At 38.4% G+C, this 20,559-nt stretch overlaps 1 protein-coding gene across 1 annotated transcript; it reads left to right on the top strand.

Moving 5' to 3' along the window:
* Positions 1 to 2,351: 2,351 nt before the first annotated feature.
* On the top strand, positions 2,352 to 15,726 carry LOC147609889 (cytochrome P450 734A1-like). Its single transcript, XM_086787221.1, has 5 exons — positions 2,352 to 2,501; positions 14,708 to 14,766; positions 14,857 to 15,007; positions 15,058 to 15,222; positions 15,322 to 15,726. Exons 1-5 carry the CDS (start codon positions 2,352 to 2,354, stop codon positions 15,724 to 15,726), a joined length of 930 nt encoding a protein of 309 aa, XP_086643347.1.
* The last annotated feature ends 4,833 nt before the right edge of the window (positions 15,727 to 20,559 follow it).

Genomic DNA, 20,559 nt, shown 5'->3' with positions numbered 1-20,559 from the left:
GAGCATACTTTGGTATAAAAATTATATACCAACCAGTCAATCCCAAGAATCCTCTGACTTCTTTCACTGTCTTTGGTATCAAAAGGATGAGCTCGGAACTGAAAACCGATGTTTTGGATGCCAGGGTTTTGGTCACCAGTTAACTCCTGCCATGTCAAGGGGACAGGGAAGTCAAGAACCCCGAATTCAGAGACCAACCCCTTCATTCCAGTCTAATCAGGGTCCGTCTCGCCCAAGCCAGGGAAACCCCAGAAGAATTCCAGCCCAGCCATCTGCCTCTATCTAGAGTAATCCCAGAACTCCTTCCTAGAATTGGAATAACAAAAGAGAAAGAGTTCTACCTCAGACTGCAGCAGCGAGAGCAGTCACAATTTCAGATGTAGTAGAAGAGAAAAAAGGGCAAATCTATGCTGTAATTGAAAATCAAGGGCGGCCTAACCAGCAGTTCTCCGTCATCCATACTCCAGCAGAGTATCAGGGTAAGCCTTTTAAGCTTTTGATTGATTCAGGCAGTTCTCATTCATTCATTTCCCTTGGATGCTTGTGTAAGCTAGTCTTAGAACAGAAATTAGGGAAACCTATGCAAGTTGAATTGGCCAGTGGGAAGACTCTTTTCACTCACCATGAGACAGATCTTATCTAGTTCAATCTAGATGGTAATGTAACCGACTGTCAGTTCAAAGTCTTACCTCTAGGAGTTTTTGATGGAATCCTTGGAATGGACTGGGTCCACAAATATCAAGCTGACATACACTGTCACAATGGAACCATTTCCTTCCATGACCTTCACGCAAACAAAGTCCATGGAACTGGAGTTTCCGGATCCCCAGACCTTCAGTTAGTAAAAGCTTCCAGGTTACTGAAAGGACTTAGGAAGAAGCAGCAAATTTATGTTGTCAAAATGAACCCAGTAGACTCAAAGCTTAAAGCTAAAGAACCATAATGGTTAAGTGAATTTGATGATCTATTCCTAGCAGAGCTAACTGAAATGCCTCCAATTCGGAAAATAGATCATGTGATTGAATTGATCCCCGGAGGTCAACAAGTAGCCCTACGCTCTTACAATATGCCAGTTCCTGAAGCCATCAAACTCAAGGAACATCTTAGGCTGCTGTTAGAACAAGGGTTTGTAAGACCCAGTGTTTCACCTTGGGGTGCGCCAGTTCTCTTTCAGAAAAAGAAAGATGGAACGCTTAGACTGTGTGTGGACTACAGAGGTCTAAATCAGCTGACAGTTAAGAATAAGTATCCTATCCTAAGGATTGATGAGCTTTTAGACAGGCTAAATGGAGCCCAGATCTTCACAAAAATAGATCTCGAATTCGGGTATTACCAGATCAAGATCAAGGATCCAGATATACCAAAAACAGCTATCAATACTCGCTATGGACATTATGAATTTACTGTCATGCCATTTGGATTAACTAATGCCCCAGCTACATTCAATCGCCTAATGCAAGACATCCTAAGAGAATACTTGGATTACTTTGTTCTAGTTTTCTTTGATGACATTTTGATTTACTGAAGAAATGTAGCCGACCATGAGACTCATGTCCGAAAAGTTTTTGAGATTCGAAGGAAGCATCAACTCTTTGCCAAAAAGAGCAAATGCACTTTCTCTGCTGATCACGTTGAATACTTGGGCTTTCTGGTATCCAAAAATGGAATTTCTCCAGATTTCACAAAAATCCAAGCTGTCATAGATTGGTGTCCATAACTCAATGTTCCTATAATCCACACACCCCTCAGCTCTAGCCTCTACACACACACACACACACACACATGCACATACACAGTTTTCTTATTATTGCTGGTTCGCTATCATGACAGGTGAGCTCTTTGTGCATTGGTTTGCTTCTGAAGCTCGACTCATCCTAACAGGACCAGGCCAAGGAAATATTGTCCAACAAATCTGGGCATTATCAGAAGAATCGTGCAAGGCCTGATATACTAGAGACTTGGGGGGAAATGGGCTGCTGGCTTTGGAGAGCGAGAAGTGGGCTCAACATCGACGCATCATGAACCCAGCCTTCTTTCTTGAGAAGCTAAAGGTAGCCTCAACTTCTAATATATGCAGCAAGTTCTGTGATAGCGATAAGATTCATGTCGTCTGCCATGATATGTGACACATAACATTTTCCATAGCATGGGATACATAACGTATGCCATTATACATGACACATAGATGACACATAGCATGTGACATTACATATGAAATAAAATTATCTGATTTATATCACTTGTGTTTTGAGGGTGACTGGAGTGCAACATTGTGAATACCTTTTCATGCAAGGGTTTATTGAGCCTAACATCATGGTTGGGATCATGTACACTAGTCCATGGCTCCTACGATGGCCGGGTGTACGGTTGCAATGATGGAAAAATGGGAAGCCCGAGTGGAGAAAGAAGAGGAGATTAATGTTCATGCAGACTTTAGAGCTCTGACAGCTGATATTATTGCTCACACGGCATTTGGGAGCAGCTTCACAGAAGGCAAGCAAGTGTTTGAAATGCAGCCAGGGATTTCATTAACGTCTTCACAATTTCGTGATCACGTTAACAAAACCTATTGTTAACATAAAAATTCTTGTGATCACAATGTATATTCACAGGCATTTATATGACCTGCAAAAACCTTCTCTGCCAGTAATCCCGCCGGGAAAATGAGCATTCCCCGGAGGGCCCGCCGGGAAAACCCATTTTCCCGGCGGGCAAATTAAAAAAATAAAAAAACAAAAAAAATAAAAAAATAAAAAAATAAAAAAAATAAAAAAATCATGTTCACAGTCATTCTTACCATTTTTGGGCCTTCTGGACTCATTTATGATGTCAAAAGTTCAAAATTATTGGCACAAAAAAAGTTTTATATAATTTGCTGGCCTTAAGTTCAATTGACACACCAATTAAATCTAACTATACTTACATCAATTGACTCAATTGTCCATGACATCATTGCACTCAATTGAGCCCAATTGGACTCAATTACACTTGATTTACACTCAAATGATATTAATTGGGTGTCAATTGATGTCAATTGTGCCTAATTCGACGCAATTGAGCCCAATTTACACCAAATTTGTAAAAATTGGGTGTAAACTAAGTATCAATTGAGTCGAATTGGACTCAATTGATAATAATTGGATGTTAATTGATATTAATTAAGCCCAATTGACTTCAATTGGGTGTTAATTTATTACAATTAATGTCAATTAAGCTCAATTGAGCTCAGTTGACATCAATCAGTTGACATCAATTGGGTGTCAATTGAGCTCAGTTGACATCAATTGGGTGTCAATTGATATCAATTAAGCTCAATTGAGCTCAGTTGACATCAATTGGGTGTCAATTGATATCAATTGAGCTCAATTGGGCTCAATTGCACTCAATTGACACTCAATTGGGTGTTAATTGCATCCTATTGTGCTCAATTGAGCCCAATAGGATGCAATTAACATCAATCGGGTGTCAATTGATCACAATTGATATCAATTGGGCTCAATTGCACTCAATTGTGTGATCGATTGTGTGTCAATTAATGTCAATTGAACCTAATATGATACAATTGAGCTCAATTCACGCCCAATTGGATGTAAATTGAGTGTCAATTGAGCCGAATTAGACTCAATTGATAGCAATTGGATGTTAATGGATATCAATTAATATCCAATTAACACAATTGAAGTCAATTAAGTCTAATTGACTTCAATTGGATAATTTGGGTGTCAATTGAGCTCAATTGGACGTAAATGACATCAATTGGGGGTCAATTAACATCATCAATTGAACCTTATTGACATCAATTGGGTGCCAATTAACATCAATTGGACTCAATTGACATCAGTTAGCACTACTACATATTAGCCTAATACCTGGGCTTGTACCGGCGCTATTTAACGGTGTCTAAAAAAGCCTCGTCATCGGTATAAGCGCCGGTATAAGCGCCGGAACCGCAGCGTCGGTATAAGTGTCGGGTGTTAATACCGACGCATATAACGGCGCCTATATCGACGCTCACCGGGGGTAATATCGACGCTTAAACCGGCATCTATACCGGAAGATGTACCGAGGCGTAAACCGGCGTCTATACCGATGTATATACCGACTGTTTTACCGGGGCATATACTGACGCTGTAGCAGAAATTTTTTTTTGGGCAGAATAGTGCTGCCTGGCTGTTGCCTAGCTGCCTGCAGTGAGCAGGATCAACAACACCAAACAGACAGCACTATTCTGTCTACAATAGAGCACAAAAACAACCGTGCTCGTTTGCATATTTTCCTGATCGACAAACAAGAAATTAAATTAAACATTAATACTCAAGAGTGTTTTGATCATATTTCATTAGTTTGAAGGTCATCTTACATCATGGTAATGCCTCCCAATTAACGGTCTCTCCTTCTTCTTCAAGCATCTCAAACAAGGCCACAAGGCCATGTTTGTGAGCGTACTTCTCCTCTCGCCTACTTGGTGGGCGATTCATGGCCAACTCCTGCACACACGATTAACAATTATAACTTTTAGAAATCAACATTTAGCCCACATACATACATTTAAATAAATAAAATTGCTACAAATACTTACGAATTCATGGCGCATGGTTTCGTAACCACCACTCCCGAGATGAGAAGCCCCTACTGTTTGGAGTCTTGCCCTTGCCGCCTCTCTTTGTTGTTGAAACTTGTCTGGTGTCTCGGTGAGCTCCTGAGCAATGGCTGCCCACTCCCTGTCATCTAGCCAAACAGGTTTATCCTTCCCCTCTCTGAATGCGTCCCTCGCCTCTGACCTACGATGCCCCATCAAAATGCGAGCTGTATACTGTATCCACTCATTAGAGACGACATTCATAAGGTCAGATGGCTGGAACTCTTGCTTTATCTTTGTGTTTATATAATTTTTCTTCCCCTTGTCTTGCTGATCCCATTTAGTCATGACAGAGTCATGAAACTGTATAGTGCACAATTGTCGGATGCGTGTCTTCATTGCCTTCCCTGCACTATCCATTATTGGTGCCCCATCCCTAATTGTGTAAATCTTGCTGTTGTCATGGTCATGTGCACCCCAGGGAGTGGAAGGTGACCCTATGGGTGTGCTATCAACAGATGAGAGCGAAGGACGACGCTCACGTGGTGGTGGTGTCACAGCATCTGTGGCACTACCACCACAACAACCTCCCCCTGAAGACCTACTACGTGAGCGCCGTCTATGTGAAGAGGTGGTAGATCGAGCTGTAAGAGGAGTGGAAGGCTGTGTGGTATGAGGTGTGGGAGCTGCTGTCGTACCCACGGGTGTGGGAACTGGCGTCGGGAAGCCAGATGGTGAGGCAGATGTCCCTGCTCCAGAACCCCAATAACGCTGAGCCATGGCTCTCTGCTCTGGAGTCATGGACGAAAGAAAACCATATAACTGCTGGGGACTCATGCCCTGCGGTGTAGGATTAAATGAGAAATCTGGACTGTAGTCGTAGGGCGGTGAGTCACCCATGGCCTGTTGGACAAAAAACCATATGACAAACTTGTACGGAATGAAAATTACACGGTAAACAATGAATGAAAGAACCATAAGATAAACATTAACAATGATAAACAACATTGGTAAAACTATATCAACTTGCTCCTACGGTAGTGATTATGATGGTAAACATTAACAATGGTAAACAATGAATGGACCTTCAATGTCATAAAACCATTACAAATATGTCATAACTATTTGCATAATCATTAAGATACATCATTTTAAAAATCATTATCTATTCTATCATCCTCATTAAGATCAGTAGCCCCAAAGAGATCTATGTCTATGTACATTTCAGCATCCTCATCATTAAAAGTCCCTTGATGAAGGATGTCTTCATCATCTATGTCTTCTTCCTCAACTTGTTTTTCAGCTTCCTTGGTTTGCACCTCTTCATTTGGATCTTGCTCTAGTTGCTCCTCTTCATTTGCTTGCTCCTCTTCATTGTTGATATTGGCTTGTTCTTGCTGCTCTCCATTACCGTGTGCATCCACATCACCTTGTTGTAGCTCAAATTCTTCAAAAAATTGCTTACTGCGGGGGGCGACTTGAACCACAAACAGCCAGCGTGGATCTTTTGGATCCGCTTTAAAGACAACCTGCTCACAATGCTCTGGGCGCACAAAAGTATCTTGCTGATCGGTCCATACCTTTGTGGAGTCCACTTGGATGAGGCCACTCTTGTCTCTACGTACAGTTGCATGTGGCCCATTCATGATTACCTTGAACCACTTCACATCAAAGATAAACAACTCAAAACTTCTGAAGCCAACCTTTAATATATCTTGAATGGTTCCAAAGTAATCAAGCATTCCAGTAATTGTGTTATCATCACTTGCACTTGCACGACTTTCTTGAACAAACTGTGCTGTGACACCACAATCAAAGGTTGCTCTTCTTTGGTCTATTCGTTCTACTCGAAAATGACGTCCATGTGACCAAAATGCCCCATATTTGTGATACTACAAATAGCACAAAAAGTTTGTTGATGGAGAATCAAACACAGAGACATGTAGAGAAAAAAATGAGAGACATGTAGAACTTAAACACTTACATGCCAGTCGCATCCTTTTGTAAGCTCCTCCTCCTCCTTTTGTAGGAGTCCGAAACTCTGAAATTGTCCTCTTGACTTGTTGTTCCTCCATCTTGCTAAAAACCCATGGGGCTCTTGGAAGTAGCACCTTTCCATTGGGTCTAGTGCGAGCCCACAACTCTTGCATACAACCAATCTCTTCCAAGTCATCCCTTTGGCTTTTAGTATCCTTTTTTCCTGTCATGGTCTTCCACAGAATGTCAGCTACATTCTTGAAAATATGCATCGGGTCAAGCAGATGGTTTATAAGGAGATCACCCCAATAGGGGAGTTGGTGAAAGATAGAGAGCCTCTTCATCCCAGGACATGCGAAGTTGCCACATTCCTCCCATTTGATCTTCCAATCGCTTGCCTTCAATGCACTTGGAGGAGGTCTTCCTAGATTACCATCCCGCAATTCATGATTTTCTGGAAGATACCTAACATGTCCTTGGTAGACATTCTTTTGTAATGCTTTTGAGTACCTTGAATCAAGTCAAGGACCACATACAGGACATGCATTGTAACCCGATATAGACAAACCTGAGCATTCTCCATAGCCAGGCCAATCATGCATTGTCCACATGAGAATACCTTGCATAGTTGTAAGTCTTTGGCCACTCTGCTGCTTTGACATGTCCTTCACTTCAATTCCGTTCCACAAGGTGCGTAACTCATCAATAAGTGGTGCCAAATATACATCCATGTTCTTCACCTTGTACTTTCCTGGAACTATTAATGAGAGCAACAGATGACCTTTCTTTATTGCTAACCATGGCGGAAGATTATAATTCACAAGGCAAACAGGCCATGTGCTCCATGAAGAGCTCCTTAAACCAAAAGGGTTTACACCATCCATTGCTAGGCCAAGACGGAGGTTTCTAGGTTCTTCCTTAAAAGCCGGCCATTTCTCTTCAATGTGTCTCCATGCGGGTGAGTCAGCAGGCACACGCATCACTTCATCTGTGGATCGAGTTGTGGCATGCCATGTCATCAAGCTTGCTATTGATTTGCACCTGAACATGCTTTTTATCCTTGGGATGATTGGAAAGTGCCTGAGAACCTTTACCGGGACAGCTTCCCCCTGAACATCTTCTCTATATCTGTTAGAGCCACAATGGGGACATTCTTGCAAATGCTCATATTCATGGCGGAAGAGGCCACAAGGCTCCATCTAGCAGGATAACATGTATATGCAGCTCATTAAACACAAATCAGCTTATCTCCTCTCCATACAAAATTAAATAGAATTTGAACAAGGATGGAGAGAGAAGCTATCTCTATTCATAAATAGCTGTTTATAAAGGCCTTATGCAATAATCTAAATGCATATTATAAGTATAAGCTTGCATAATAAGGCTGCAAGACTTATGCATAAGCTCTATGCATAAGCCTTATGCATAAGTCTTATGCATAAGCTCTATGCATAAGCCATATGCATAAGTCTTATGCACACGCTCTATGCATAAGTCTTATGCATAAGCCATATGCACATGCTCTATGCACAAGTCTTATGCATAAGCCATAAGCTCGGACCTAATCTCAAAAACCCTAGGACTGAATTACGGTTTTGTAAATTCCGCCAGAGTCTCCTTTGTAATTGGAACCAAATCTCTATGCTAATACAACTTCTTAAAACTTGTACGCAATACTCTTTGTATCCCACAATGTCATGAAAGATCATATGCATTTGCAATATCCACACAATATGACGGAAAAGGGGCCCCATTGCCCAAATGCATCCACAAAGTCGATGGTGAGGATTGTTGAGGACGCGCGTTGAAGCTTGCCGATCTCCCAGCCAAGCTCTTCTCACCCCTCCACCGAGTTTTCCTCCAAGGTGAAGGTTGAGGCCATTTCTTCACACCGGTGTACCTAATCCCCCTTCGTACCGCTTTACCAAGCAATCACGGCACAAAGAGTTCAAGCCATTCTCCCCTTGGCCTCTCCAACCAATGCCAAGGTACCCTCACACATTACTAGATTCTATAGAAACTTGAAGTGGTTGCAATGGTGAGTGTAGGTACAAAATGATGTGGATAATATCAAATGATAGAACAAGTTTGTTGGCTTACAAGTATTGAGCATGACTCATGCCCTTTTACAATTTAGTAGAAGACAACTTAGCATGGACTCATGCCTCAATCCATCATCCAAAAGCTCCAACACAAACCAACAATTCACAATGCCCTCACCATGGCATTTGCATAAGCATTTGTTAACCACAATCAAGGCATTTGCAATTGCATTTCAACAATCCCTTTCACATAAGCCTTATGCACATGCTCTATGCAATTACGCTCTATGCAATTACGCTCTATGCATAAGCCTTATGCACACGCTCTGTGCATAAGCCTTATGCATAAGCTCTATGCATAAGCCATATGCATAAGCCATACGCATAAGTCTTATGCGTACGCTCTATGCATAAGCCATATGCATGTCATATGCATAAGTCTTATGCATACGCTCTGTGCATAAGTCTTATGCATACCCTCTATGTAAGACTTATGCATAAGCTCTATGCATAAGCTCTATGCTATATGCCTTATGCACTATGCTAACCCTTAATCCCTTTCACATAAGCCTTATGCACACGCTCTATGCAATTACGCTCTATGCAATTACGCTCTATACATAAGCCTTATGCACACGCTCTATGCATAAGCCTTATGCATAAGCTCTATGCATAAGCCATATGCATAAGTCTACCTGCATACGCTCTATGCATAAGCCATATGCATAAGTCATATGCATACGTCTTATGCATACGCTCTATGCAAGACATATGCATAAGCTCTATGCATAAGCTCTATGCTATATGCCTTATGCACTATTATGCTAACCCTTAATCCCTTTCACATAAGCCTTATGCACACGCTCTATGCAATTACGCTCTATGCAATTACGCTCTATGCATAAGCCTTATGCACACGCTCTATGCAATTACGCTCTATGCAATTACGCTCTATGCATAAGCCTTATGCACACGCTCTATGCATAAGCCTTATGCATAAGCTCTATGCATAAGCCATATGCATAAGTCTTATGCGTACGCTCTATGCATAAGCCATATGCATAAACTCTATGCATAAGTCATATGCATAAGTCTTATGCATACGCTCTATGCATAAGTCTCTTGCATACGCTCTATGCAAGACTTATGCATAAGCTCTATGCATAAGCTCTATGCTATATGCCTTATGCACTATGCTAACCCTTAATCCCATCACCCAATGGTGTAATAAACATGATCTTGTTTTACGTACATGGATAATAGAGATTGCAAGCTTATTATAGGTTTTATGCATAGATATTAAATTAATCCTATGTGTAAGCTTACAAGAACCCAAAACTAACCCTAAACCATAAAACAGGGATGCAAAAATTCATAGAAAATAGCATAAACAAGAAAAATCGAAAGAGGATCTACCTCTTTTTTGCAAAGCTGAAGGAGAGGATTGGTGAAAGATTGGTGAGGTGAAAGAGCTGCAAAACAAAATATTAAACAAACTAATTAGTAAATTAAACACAAGAAAAAGAACTAATACAAAACCCTAAAATCTCTATGCATGCATTAGGAGATCTATGGATACATAGAGAGCTCTCAACATGCATAGAGAGCCAAAAAAACATAAAACCCTAAACGTCCTAATTCTTAAATTAAAAACTAAAAGCAATTGCAATAACATGTCAGGAGAAGGAGAAGAGGAGAAAAGAAGAAAGAAGGAGAAAAGAGGAGAGAGGAAAAAAGAGGAGAGAGAGAGAAAGAGAAGAGGGAGAGAAAGCACCTTCTTCGCTTCACATGCGCTTCTTCTTCTGCGAAAAAACCAGAAAATAGGCTCTCGGCTGTGAAAAACTTACGAGCGCCGGTATATGCTACGGAATATACGTCGGTATATTCTACGGAATATGCGTCGGTATAGGCGTCGGTATAAGCGTTGGTATATGCGACGGGACACGAAAATTTAAAAAAACCCCGCCATGCTTGTCTCCTCAAACTTGACGACGGACATACCGACGTTCGACATTTGCGTCGGTATTTTAGCGTCGGTATGTCCTCAAGCTCTTGTAGTGTAGGTTTCAATTGAGCCAAATTGGATGCAACTGACATCAATTGGGTGTCAATTGATTACAACTGAGCTGAATTGGGCTCAATTGCACTCAATTGATATTAATTGGGTGTCAGTTAAACCTAATTCCATGCAATTGAGCTCAATTGACATCAATTCACATCAATTGCTCTCAATTGACATTAATTGGGTATCAATCGATGTCAATTGAGCCTAATTCGATGCAATTGAGCTCAATTCACATCAGTTCATATCAATTGGGTGTCAATTGATATCAATTGAGTAAAATTGAGTCTAATTGGGTGTCAATTGAGTCAAATTGAGTATAATTGGGTGTCAATTGATATCAATTGAGCCAAATTGAGTATAATTGGGTATCAATTGATATCAATTGAGCCAAATTGAGTCTAATTGAGTCCAATTAGACTTAATTAAGCTAAATTGAGTCTAATTGGGTGTCAATTGATGTCAATTGAGCCAAATTGAGTCTAATTGGGTGTCAATGGAGCCTAATTGACATCAATTGGGTGTCAATTGATGTCAATTGAGCCCAATTGAAGCTAATTGTGTATCAATTGACACACAATTGATGTCAATTGGGCTCAATTGACATCAATTGGATTCAATTGACACACAATTGATGTCACATGGGCTCAATTGACATCAATTAACACCTAATTGATGTCAATTAATATCAATTGGGTGTCAATTGATTATAATTGATACTAAATTGAATGAATTGAGTCCAATTGACATCAATTAAGTCTAATTAGGTATTAATTGATCAATTGGACTCAATTGATATCAATTGACACCTAATTAGACTCAATTGACATCAATTAGACTCAAAAGGGTGTTAACTGATGTTAATTGAGCCCAATTGACATCAATTGGGTGTTAATTGAGCTCAATTGGACACAATTAACAATAATTGGGTATGAATTGAACTCAATTGACATCAATTAGGTGTCAATTGAGCCTAATTGCATCCAATTGAACTCAATTGACATCAATTGGACAAATTGCATCCAATTTAATTCACTTGACATCAATTAAGCCTAATTGCATCCAATTTAACCAAATTAGACTCAATTGAATCCAATTGGACTCAATTGACATCAGTTAGGTGTCAATTGAGCCTAATTGTATCTATTTGGACTTAATTGACATCAATTGGGTGTCAATTAAACCCAATTGGAGTCAATTGATATCAATTGGGTGTTTATTAATATTAATTGAGTTTAATTGACATCAATTGGGTGTTTATTGATGTCAATCGAGTCCAATTAGATGCAATTGGACTCAATTGGGTGTGAATTAGACTCAATTAATATCAATTGGGCTCAATTGATATCAATTAGGTGTGAATTGATGTCAATTGAGTCCAATTCGATGCAATTGATATCACTTGGGTGTCATTAGACTCAATTGGCACCCAATTGATGTCAATTGAGTCCAAGTGGATGTCAATTGATATCAATTGAGCCCAATTGATCAATTGATACCCAATTAAACTTAATTGATATCAATTTGACTCAATTAGGTGTTAATTGATATCAATTAGACTCAATTGGATACTAATTGATGTTAATTGAGCTCAATTAGACTCAATTGACATCAATTAGGTGCTAATTGAGTATAATTGATGTCCATTAAGCTCAATTTGGCTTAATTGATATTAATTGGGTATCAATTGACTACAATTGATGTCAATTGAGCTCAATTGACATCAATTGGGTGTTAATTAATGTCAATCGAGTCCAATTAATATCAATTAGGTATCAATTAAGCCAAATTGATATCAATTGGGTGTCAATTGAGCCCAATTGGATGTAAATTGAACCTAATTGGACTCAATTAACATCAATTAGGTGTGAATTGATGTCAATTGACCCCACTTGGATGCAATTGATATCAATTTGGTGTCAATTGGACTCAATTGGCACCCAATTGATGTCAATTGAGTCCACTTGGATGTCAATTGATATCAATTGAGCCCAATTGATCAATTGACACCCAATTAGACTTAATTGATATCAATTTGACTCAATTGGGTATTAATTGATGTCAATTGAACTCAATTGGATGTTAATTGATGTTAATTGAGTCTCAATTGACATCAATTGGGTACCAATTGAGTGCAATTGATGTCAATTAAGCCCAATTTGGCTCAATTGGGTATTAATTGATGTCAATTGAACTCAATTGGATGTTAATTGATGTTAATTGAGTCTCAATTGACATCAATTGGGTGCCAATTGAGTGCAATTGATGTGAATTAAGCCCAATTTGGCTCAATTAACATCAATTGGGTGTCAATTAACTACGATTGATGTCAATTGAGCTGAATTGATATCAATTGGGTGTTAATTGATGTTAATTGAGTTTAATTAACATCAGTTGGGTGTTAATTGATGTCACTTGAGTCCAATTAGATGTAATTAGACTCAATTGGGTTTTAATTAGACTCAATTGATATCAATTGGGCTGAGTTAATTGGGTGTCAATTGAGCCCAATTGACATCAATTGGGTGTGAATTGAACGTGATTGGATTCAATTGACATTAATTAGGTGTGAATTGATGTCAATTGAGCCCAATTGGATGCAATGGATATCAATTGGGTGTCACTTGGACTCAATTGGCACCCAATTGATGTCAATTGAGTCCAATTGGATGTCAATTGGTACCAATTGAGTCCAATTGATCAATTGACATCCAATTAGACTTAATTGATATCAATTTGACTCAATTAAGTATTAATTGATATCAATTTGACTCAATTGGATGTTAATTGATGTTAATTGAGTCTAATCGAACTCAATTGATATCAATTGGGTGCCAATTGAGTGTAATTCATATCAATTAAGCTCAATTCGGCTCAATTGGCATCAATTGGGTGTCAATTGACTACGATTGATGTCAATTGAGCTCAATTGACATCAATTGGGTGTTAATTGATGTCAATTGAGTCCAATTAACATCAATTGGATGTCAATTGAGCCCAATTGACATCAATTGGGTATGAATTGAACTGGATTAGACTCAATTGACATCAATTAGGTATAAATTGATGTCAATTAAGCCCAATTGGATGCAATTGATATCAATTGGGTGTCACTTGGACTCAATTGACACCCAATTGATATCAATTGCATCCAATTGGATGCAATTGATATCAATTGGGTGTCACTTGGACTCAATTGGCACCCAATTGATGTCAATTGAGTCCAATTGGATATCAATTGATATCAGTTGAGTCGAATTGATTAATTGACACCCAATTGTACTTAATTGATATCAATTTGACTCAATTGGGTATTAGTTGATGTCAATTGGACTCAATTGGGTGTTAATTGATGTTAATTGAGGACTCAATTGACATCAATTGGGTACCAATTGAGTGCAATTGGTGTCAATTCGGCTCAATTGGCATCAATTGGATATCAATTGACTAGGATTGATGTCAATTGAGCTCAATTGACATCAATTGGGTGTTAATCGATGTCAATTGAGTCCAATTAAGCCCAGTTGTGTCCAATTGGGTGTCAATTGATTGAATCCAATTAAGTTCAATTAAGCCCAATTGAGTCCAATGGGGTGTCAATTGATGTCAATTGAGCCCAATCGATCAATTGACACCCAATTAGACTTAATTGATACCAATTGGACTCAATTGGATATTAATTGATGTCAATTAGACTCAATTGGAAGTATAATAAGATCTAATTGATGGTAATCGAGCTTAAGGTGATAAATTTAGAGATAACTTTTTTTGTTCAAAGAATTTTGAACTTTTGACATCATAAATGAGTTCAGAAGGCCCAAAAATGGTAGCAATGACTGTGAACATGAATATATTTTGACCATTTTTTTTAACTTTTTTTTCCGCCGGGAAAACAAAAAGCCCGGCGGGCTTCGGCAGGTTACCAGGTCACTGGTAACCTGCTATTTTGAGAACATGAAAACATGTGAACATGTTAATAACATGTTCACAAGTGTTATTAACAAAAAAAATCTTGTGATCACGTGAATATAAAATCCCTGAATGCAGCATGAGCAGCAGATCCTCTTAGACGAGGTCAATCGCACTGTATATATCCCTGGATCAAGGTGAGAAGCTGAGAGCAGAATTAATGGCTTTCCAGTTCTCAATGTCCAGAACGTTCTAAACATATGCCTTTTGACCTTTCTTTGAGGCAGATTTCTCCCAACTGCGCGAAATCGGTACCGCTGGAAGCTCAGCAATAGAATTGCCAAGGTCCTTGGCCAACTCATTGAAAAGCGCCTAGAGTCCTCTGATATTGGTCGTGGAGACATGTATGGCAACGATTTGCTTGGCCTGATGATGGCGGCTAACAAGGGAGAGCTCCAGGGATTGATGAAATCATTGATGAGTGCAAGACCACCTTCTTTGCAGGGCATGAGACGACATCAACGCTGCTGACTTGGACATTTCTACTGCTTGCAAGCAGTCCGGAATGGCAAGAGCGTGTTAGGGAGGAGGTGCATGTGGTGTGCGGGACAACAGAGCTACCGACAGCCGAGTCGGTAAACCATCTAAAATTGGTAAGTGGCAGATGATCAGATGATCAGCCTAGTTGACCGTGGCTTGAAAAACAAGAAAAACTGAGAATGTAATGGCTAACAAAGCATCTTTGCTTGCAGGCAGGTATGGTGCTGAATGAGGCACTGAGATTGTACCCTCCAGTAGTGGCCATGCTTAGGAAAGCAGGCACTGATATGAAGCTGGGGAAGATCGAAGTCCCAGCAGGGACGACGTTGGTAGTGCCAATAATTGCTTGGGGTCCGGATGCTAACGAGTTTCGTCCTGAGAGGTTTGGAGGGGGTGTTGCCAAGGCAAGTGCAGTGGCTGGGGCTTTTATGCCATTCTCCATGGGGCCACGCAGCTGCATAGGGCAGACATTTGCCATGCTCGAGGCCAAAGTGGTGCTCTCCTCCATCTTGCAACGTTACAGTTGCCGCGTCTCCCCTAACTACCGCCATGCCCCCACCACTGTCTTAATCATGCAGCCGCAATTTGGAATGCCTCTCATCTTTGAAAAGCTCTAAAAATCAGCCGGTAGATCTCAAACGTCTCATGCAACATCATGCAAGATCTATATATGTAACTCGGCCTCATACAATAATAAAAAACATGCTAGTTTCCCTATATCACGTCTCTACGTTTATGGTGGTACAACATGTGCAGTAGCCCCCAAGGTGGAAAGAGAAAAATCACCTTATCTATTTCTTTCTGGCCCGACTTTGTGGAGGAAGCCGGTGGTGGGAAGGAGGAAGCGCAAGCCAGTGTGACGGTAGCTGGGGAATCTCTCTCCAACGTGGTCACGAGAGCAAGAAAGAGAGAGAGTAGCCATGTGCTCTCTCGCCTTGTCAGAAGCAACCGATAAGTGGGGGCGATTGCTCGTCGACTATCAGCAGTGGGCACAGCAGCATGCCATATTGGCATGCTGCTCGTCGACTGTAAGCAGTGGGCACAACAGCATGCCATATTGCCTTTAGTCAAGTGAGCACCACCCAACAATGGCTCACGGTGCACCAACAGTGCAACTCCGCAACACAACCAACGACTGGCAGCCTGCCCACGCAAGATCGAGTGCTTGAGAGAAGGTTCAAGCAACAAGAGCCCAACAGAGCAAAGCGCACCAACAGAAGCAAGGAAGGAGTGTCACCTTATCTCTCCCTCTCTATCCTTCATCAATCCACATTACTTATTCAACATTCCATTCATATGTGTACTCATTCTTATCCAATCACATCATTTTCCATCTCATCACCTCAGATTCATTCACATCACATATCATTTATTCACATGCCATCACTTCTCATCTATTCACTCATATCGACGTCACATCATTTCACATACACATTTGCATTCATTATTCCACATACACATCCACATTCGTACTTCCACATCCATACATCCACATCCACATCCGCATTCATACATACACATCCACATCCACATCCACATTCACATCCACATCCATACATCCATTTCCACATCCACATTCATACATCCACATCCACATCTACATCCACATCCACATTCATACATCCACATTCATACATCCACATCCATCCACACTTCCATTTCCACATCCACACATCCACATTCACATTCATACATCCACATTCACATCTACATCCATACATCCACATTCACATCTACATCCATACATTCACATTCATATCTACATCCATACATCCATTTTCTCATCCACATACATACATCCACATCCACATCCATACATCTACATCCATACATTCACATCCATATCTACATTCATTCTTCGATCATTTTCATCTATCTGATTTATTTCACATCCTCATATCTATTTATAGAATACAAGAGAATTCTTATTTTTGATATAAGATTTCTTTACGCATCTGTTTATGCATAAATTCCATTTTAAGGAGAATAATACTTTCAAAATAAAAATCAATCTTTTATGCATCTTCCTATGCATAAATTCATTTTAAATGAGAATGACACTTTTGAATTCAAATTCAATCTTTTATGCTTCTTCTTATGCCTAAAATCAAAATTGATGAAAATAACTCTTTTGAACTAAAAATAGATTTCTTTATGCATCTTTCTATGCATAAAATCAAAATTGATGAGAATAACACTTTTGGATTAAAAATAAATTCTTTATGCATCTTTCCATGCATAAATCCAATTTAGTAGGAATTACACTTTTAGAATAAAAGAATTTCTCTTATGCATCTTATTTATGCATAAAATCATTTATGATGAAAATCATACTAAAATCATACTTTTAATATAAAAAAATATATCTTTTATGCATATATTTATGCATACAAATCATTTATGATGAAAATCACTCTTTTTAATATAAAAAGAATTTCTTTTATGCATCTAATTTATGCATAAAATCATTTATGATGAAAATCACACTTTTAATATAAAATAATTTCTTTTATGCATCTAATTTATGCATAAAATCATTTATGATGAAAATCACACTTTAGTATAAAAAATTTATCTTTTATGCACCCATTTATGCATAAAAATCAATTATGATAAAAGTAACACTTTTATACTAAAAATAATAATCTTTTATGCATACTTCTATGCATGAAAATCAAATACGATAAAAGTAACACTTTTATAATTAAAAAAATAATCTTTTATGCATGAAAATCAAATATGATAAAAGTAACACTTTTATAATTAAAAAAATAATCTTTTATGCATACTTTTATGCATGAAAATGTGATGACTCAAGTGGACAAGAACAAGGTCTCAATGTTCCCCCCAACTTCACACAACACTTCACACAATAGTACACTCTTCAAGAGCGGAAGATTGTTCTTCAACAGCCCATGCGACAAAAGCCAAGCAGTTATTAATTCAAACAATAAAGGAGTATCGCGATGTTTTTGCTTGGAGTTATAAAGACCTCAAAGGAGTTGATCCAAGCATATGTCAGCATACAATTCCATTGCGAGAGGATGCAAAGCCTTCCAAGCAACGTCCTTATACTTACAATGAGAATTTTGCACGAAAGATAAAAGTAACACTTTTATAATAAAAATAATAATCTTTTATGCATAAAAATCAAATATGTTAAAAGTAGCACTTTTATAAATTTCTTTTATGCATCCTCTTATGCATAAAAATCAAATATAACAAAAGTAACACTTTTATAATAAAAAAAAAATCTTTTATGCATACAAATCCATTTTGATGAAAGTAACACTTTCATAATAAAAGAGAATTATTCCTTTGTGCATAAAAATCTATTTTGATGAAAGTAACACTTTCATAATAAAAGAAAATTATTCCTTTGTGCATAAAAATCTATTTTGATGAAGGTAACACTCCCATAATAAAAGAACATTATTCCTTTATGCATAAAAATCTATTTTGATGAAAGTAACACTTTCATAATAAAAGAAAATTATTCCTTTATGCATAAAAATCTATTTTGATGAAAGTAACACTTTCATAATAAAAGAAAATTATTTCTTTATGCATTAAAATCTATTTTGATGAAAGTAACACTTTCATAATAAAAGAAAATTATTTCTTTATGCATAAGAATAATAATATTCAATATGCATCTTCTATGCATGAAAATGACCCTTTTAGAGTATAGAATTGATAGGAATTACTCTTTTAGCATAATAAAAGATAATTCTTATTTCCAAAAATTTTGCCATAGCCTCCTTTGTATGGTTGACTATTTTTTATTTTTTTCTACTTAATTTTATCTTAACAATTAACTCTAATTGATTTAAAATAATCTATACTAATCAAAATTCACTTATAAAAGAGAAAACATTATAAAAAGTTTAATTCCAACAATTTTCACTTAACTAGGATAAAGAAGGGTTGATTCTAAGAAGTTTCGATCAAGGCATAACATCCATTTATCACTTCAAACAATCATAAACATTAAAAAAACATAAAATCAATAAAGAAAAATACAAGAATGTCTACTTACATAATTTCTTGGAGCTTTCCTTTGGCTTGATGGTTTGAGGGTTCAATTCTTGTTTGTAACAAGAGTGGCCACCAATCTTTGGAAGAGGGAAATGTTAAAAACTAGTGAATTATTAATAAATTCACAGTTCTTGGCTTGGGAGGAGCAGAGTAACAGTGCATAAAACACTATTAAGTTTCAACAAAGGGGAGGGCTTCTATTTATAGGAAAAAGTGAGCCTCTAACCAAGCCAACTAATTCTAGAATTTTCCAGATCAATTTGGTCAATTTTTGACCATTTTTGGGTCAGTTTTGGTCACTTTTTGGATCTAGTTGAAACAGGAGAGAGGAGAGATAAAAATATCTCATTATGTGGGAGTTTAAAACTCATTCAAGCATGTGAAATAGGCACCCTCTTCATGAGGGGAATTTTCCCATGCAGAGGTGTCAAAAATGCATCATTTCATCTAAATATCTCTCTTTTTTAACTATTAACCTTGTCCTTAGTCAACTCTTCATCTTATGTGAGTATTTACTCATTTTTGGGAGATTTTTATTTTTTTCTTCATTTATCTCCTCCCTACATTTGGATGAATCTTATTGGTCCCTACAATTGGTCCATAGGAACCTTAATTTAAAATTTTGAAAAAATCTTCACCCCTAGGATAATGCCTTTTGAACAGATTATACTTAATTTCTAATGCACCTTCTGAAAATCTTTTTGAGATTCTATTTCAGGGGAACTTATTTTAATAAGATGAGGTATTTTTCTATCCAAAAATATTTAAAATCTGAATATTATCTCTCTAGAATATTTTCTCTCTCTAGGCCAAAACAGGTAGAAACAAGATCTTTTATATTTCTGAAGAGGGGAATGAATTACAGGGGAAGATACTGGACATCCTGAGGTTGGGGGAGGAATCTTACAGTATGGGTAGACGCTCACCTTGAGGTGCATCCCTGGCACTACCACCACAACAACCACCACTACCCCAACAATGCAAACCACCACTACCACAACAACCACCACTACCCCAACAATGCAAACCACGACTGCGGTTGGAAGAACGGCCTGAGGGTGGGGGCGTTTGAGTAGTAGGGGATGGCATGGGTGTGGGTGTGAACATGGTCGTGGTTGTCGATGGGCCTCCATCTGGTTCTCCATGGATAAAATAGGCTCCATGGTGCTTGCTTTAAGGGTGGCTTGTGCAATGAAGGAAAAAAACTGGTCAGCGCTCATGACACGTGGGATAGGTGGGCCAGTTGGTTGGGAAGTAATGTCAGGGGTGATTTCTCGGCTATATATGGTGTCCTCCGTCTACATATTTGCATGGATGTGGTTATGTAGGTTATGCAAGAGAGTATGAACATGTGACAAATATATGCAAATATATGAACACGTGGGATAGGTGGGCCAGTTGGTTGGGAAGTA

Source organism: Cibotium barometz, chromosome 50 (genome assembly GCF_041138505.1).
Source record: "Cibotium barometz isolate CiBa-2024 chromosome 50, ASM4113850v1, whole genome shotgun sequence".
NCBI lineage: Eukaryota > Viridiplantae > Streptophyta > Polypodiopsida > Cyatheales > Cibotiaceae > Cibotium > Cibotium barometz.
The sequence above is the reverse complement of the archived record's forward strand: the minus strand, read 5'-3'. Positions and strand labels throughout refer to the sequence as shown.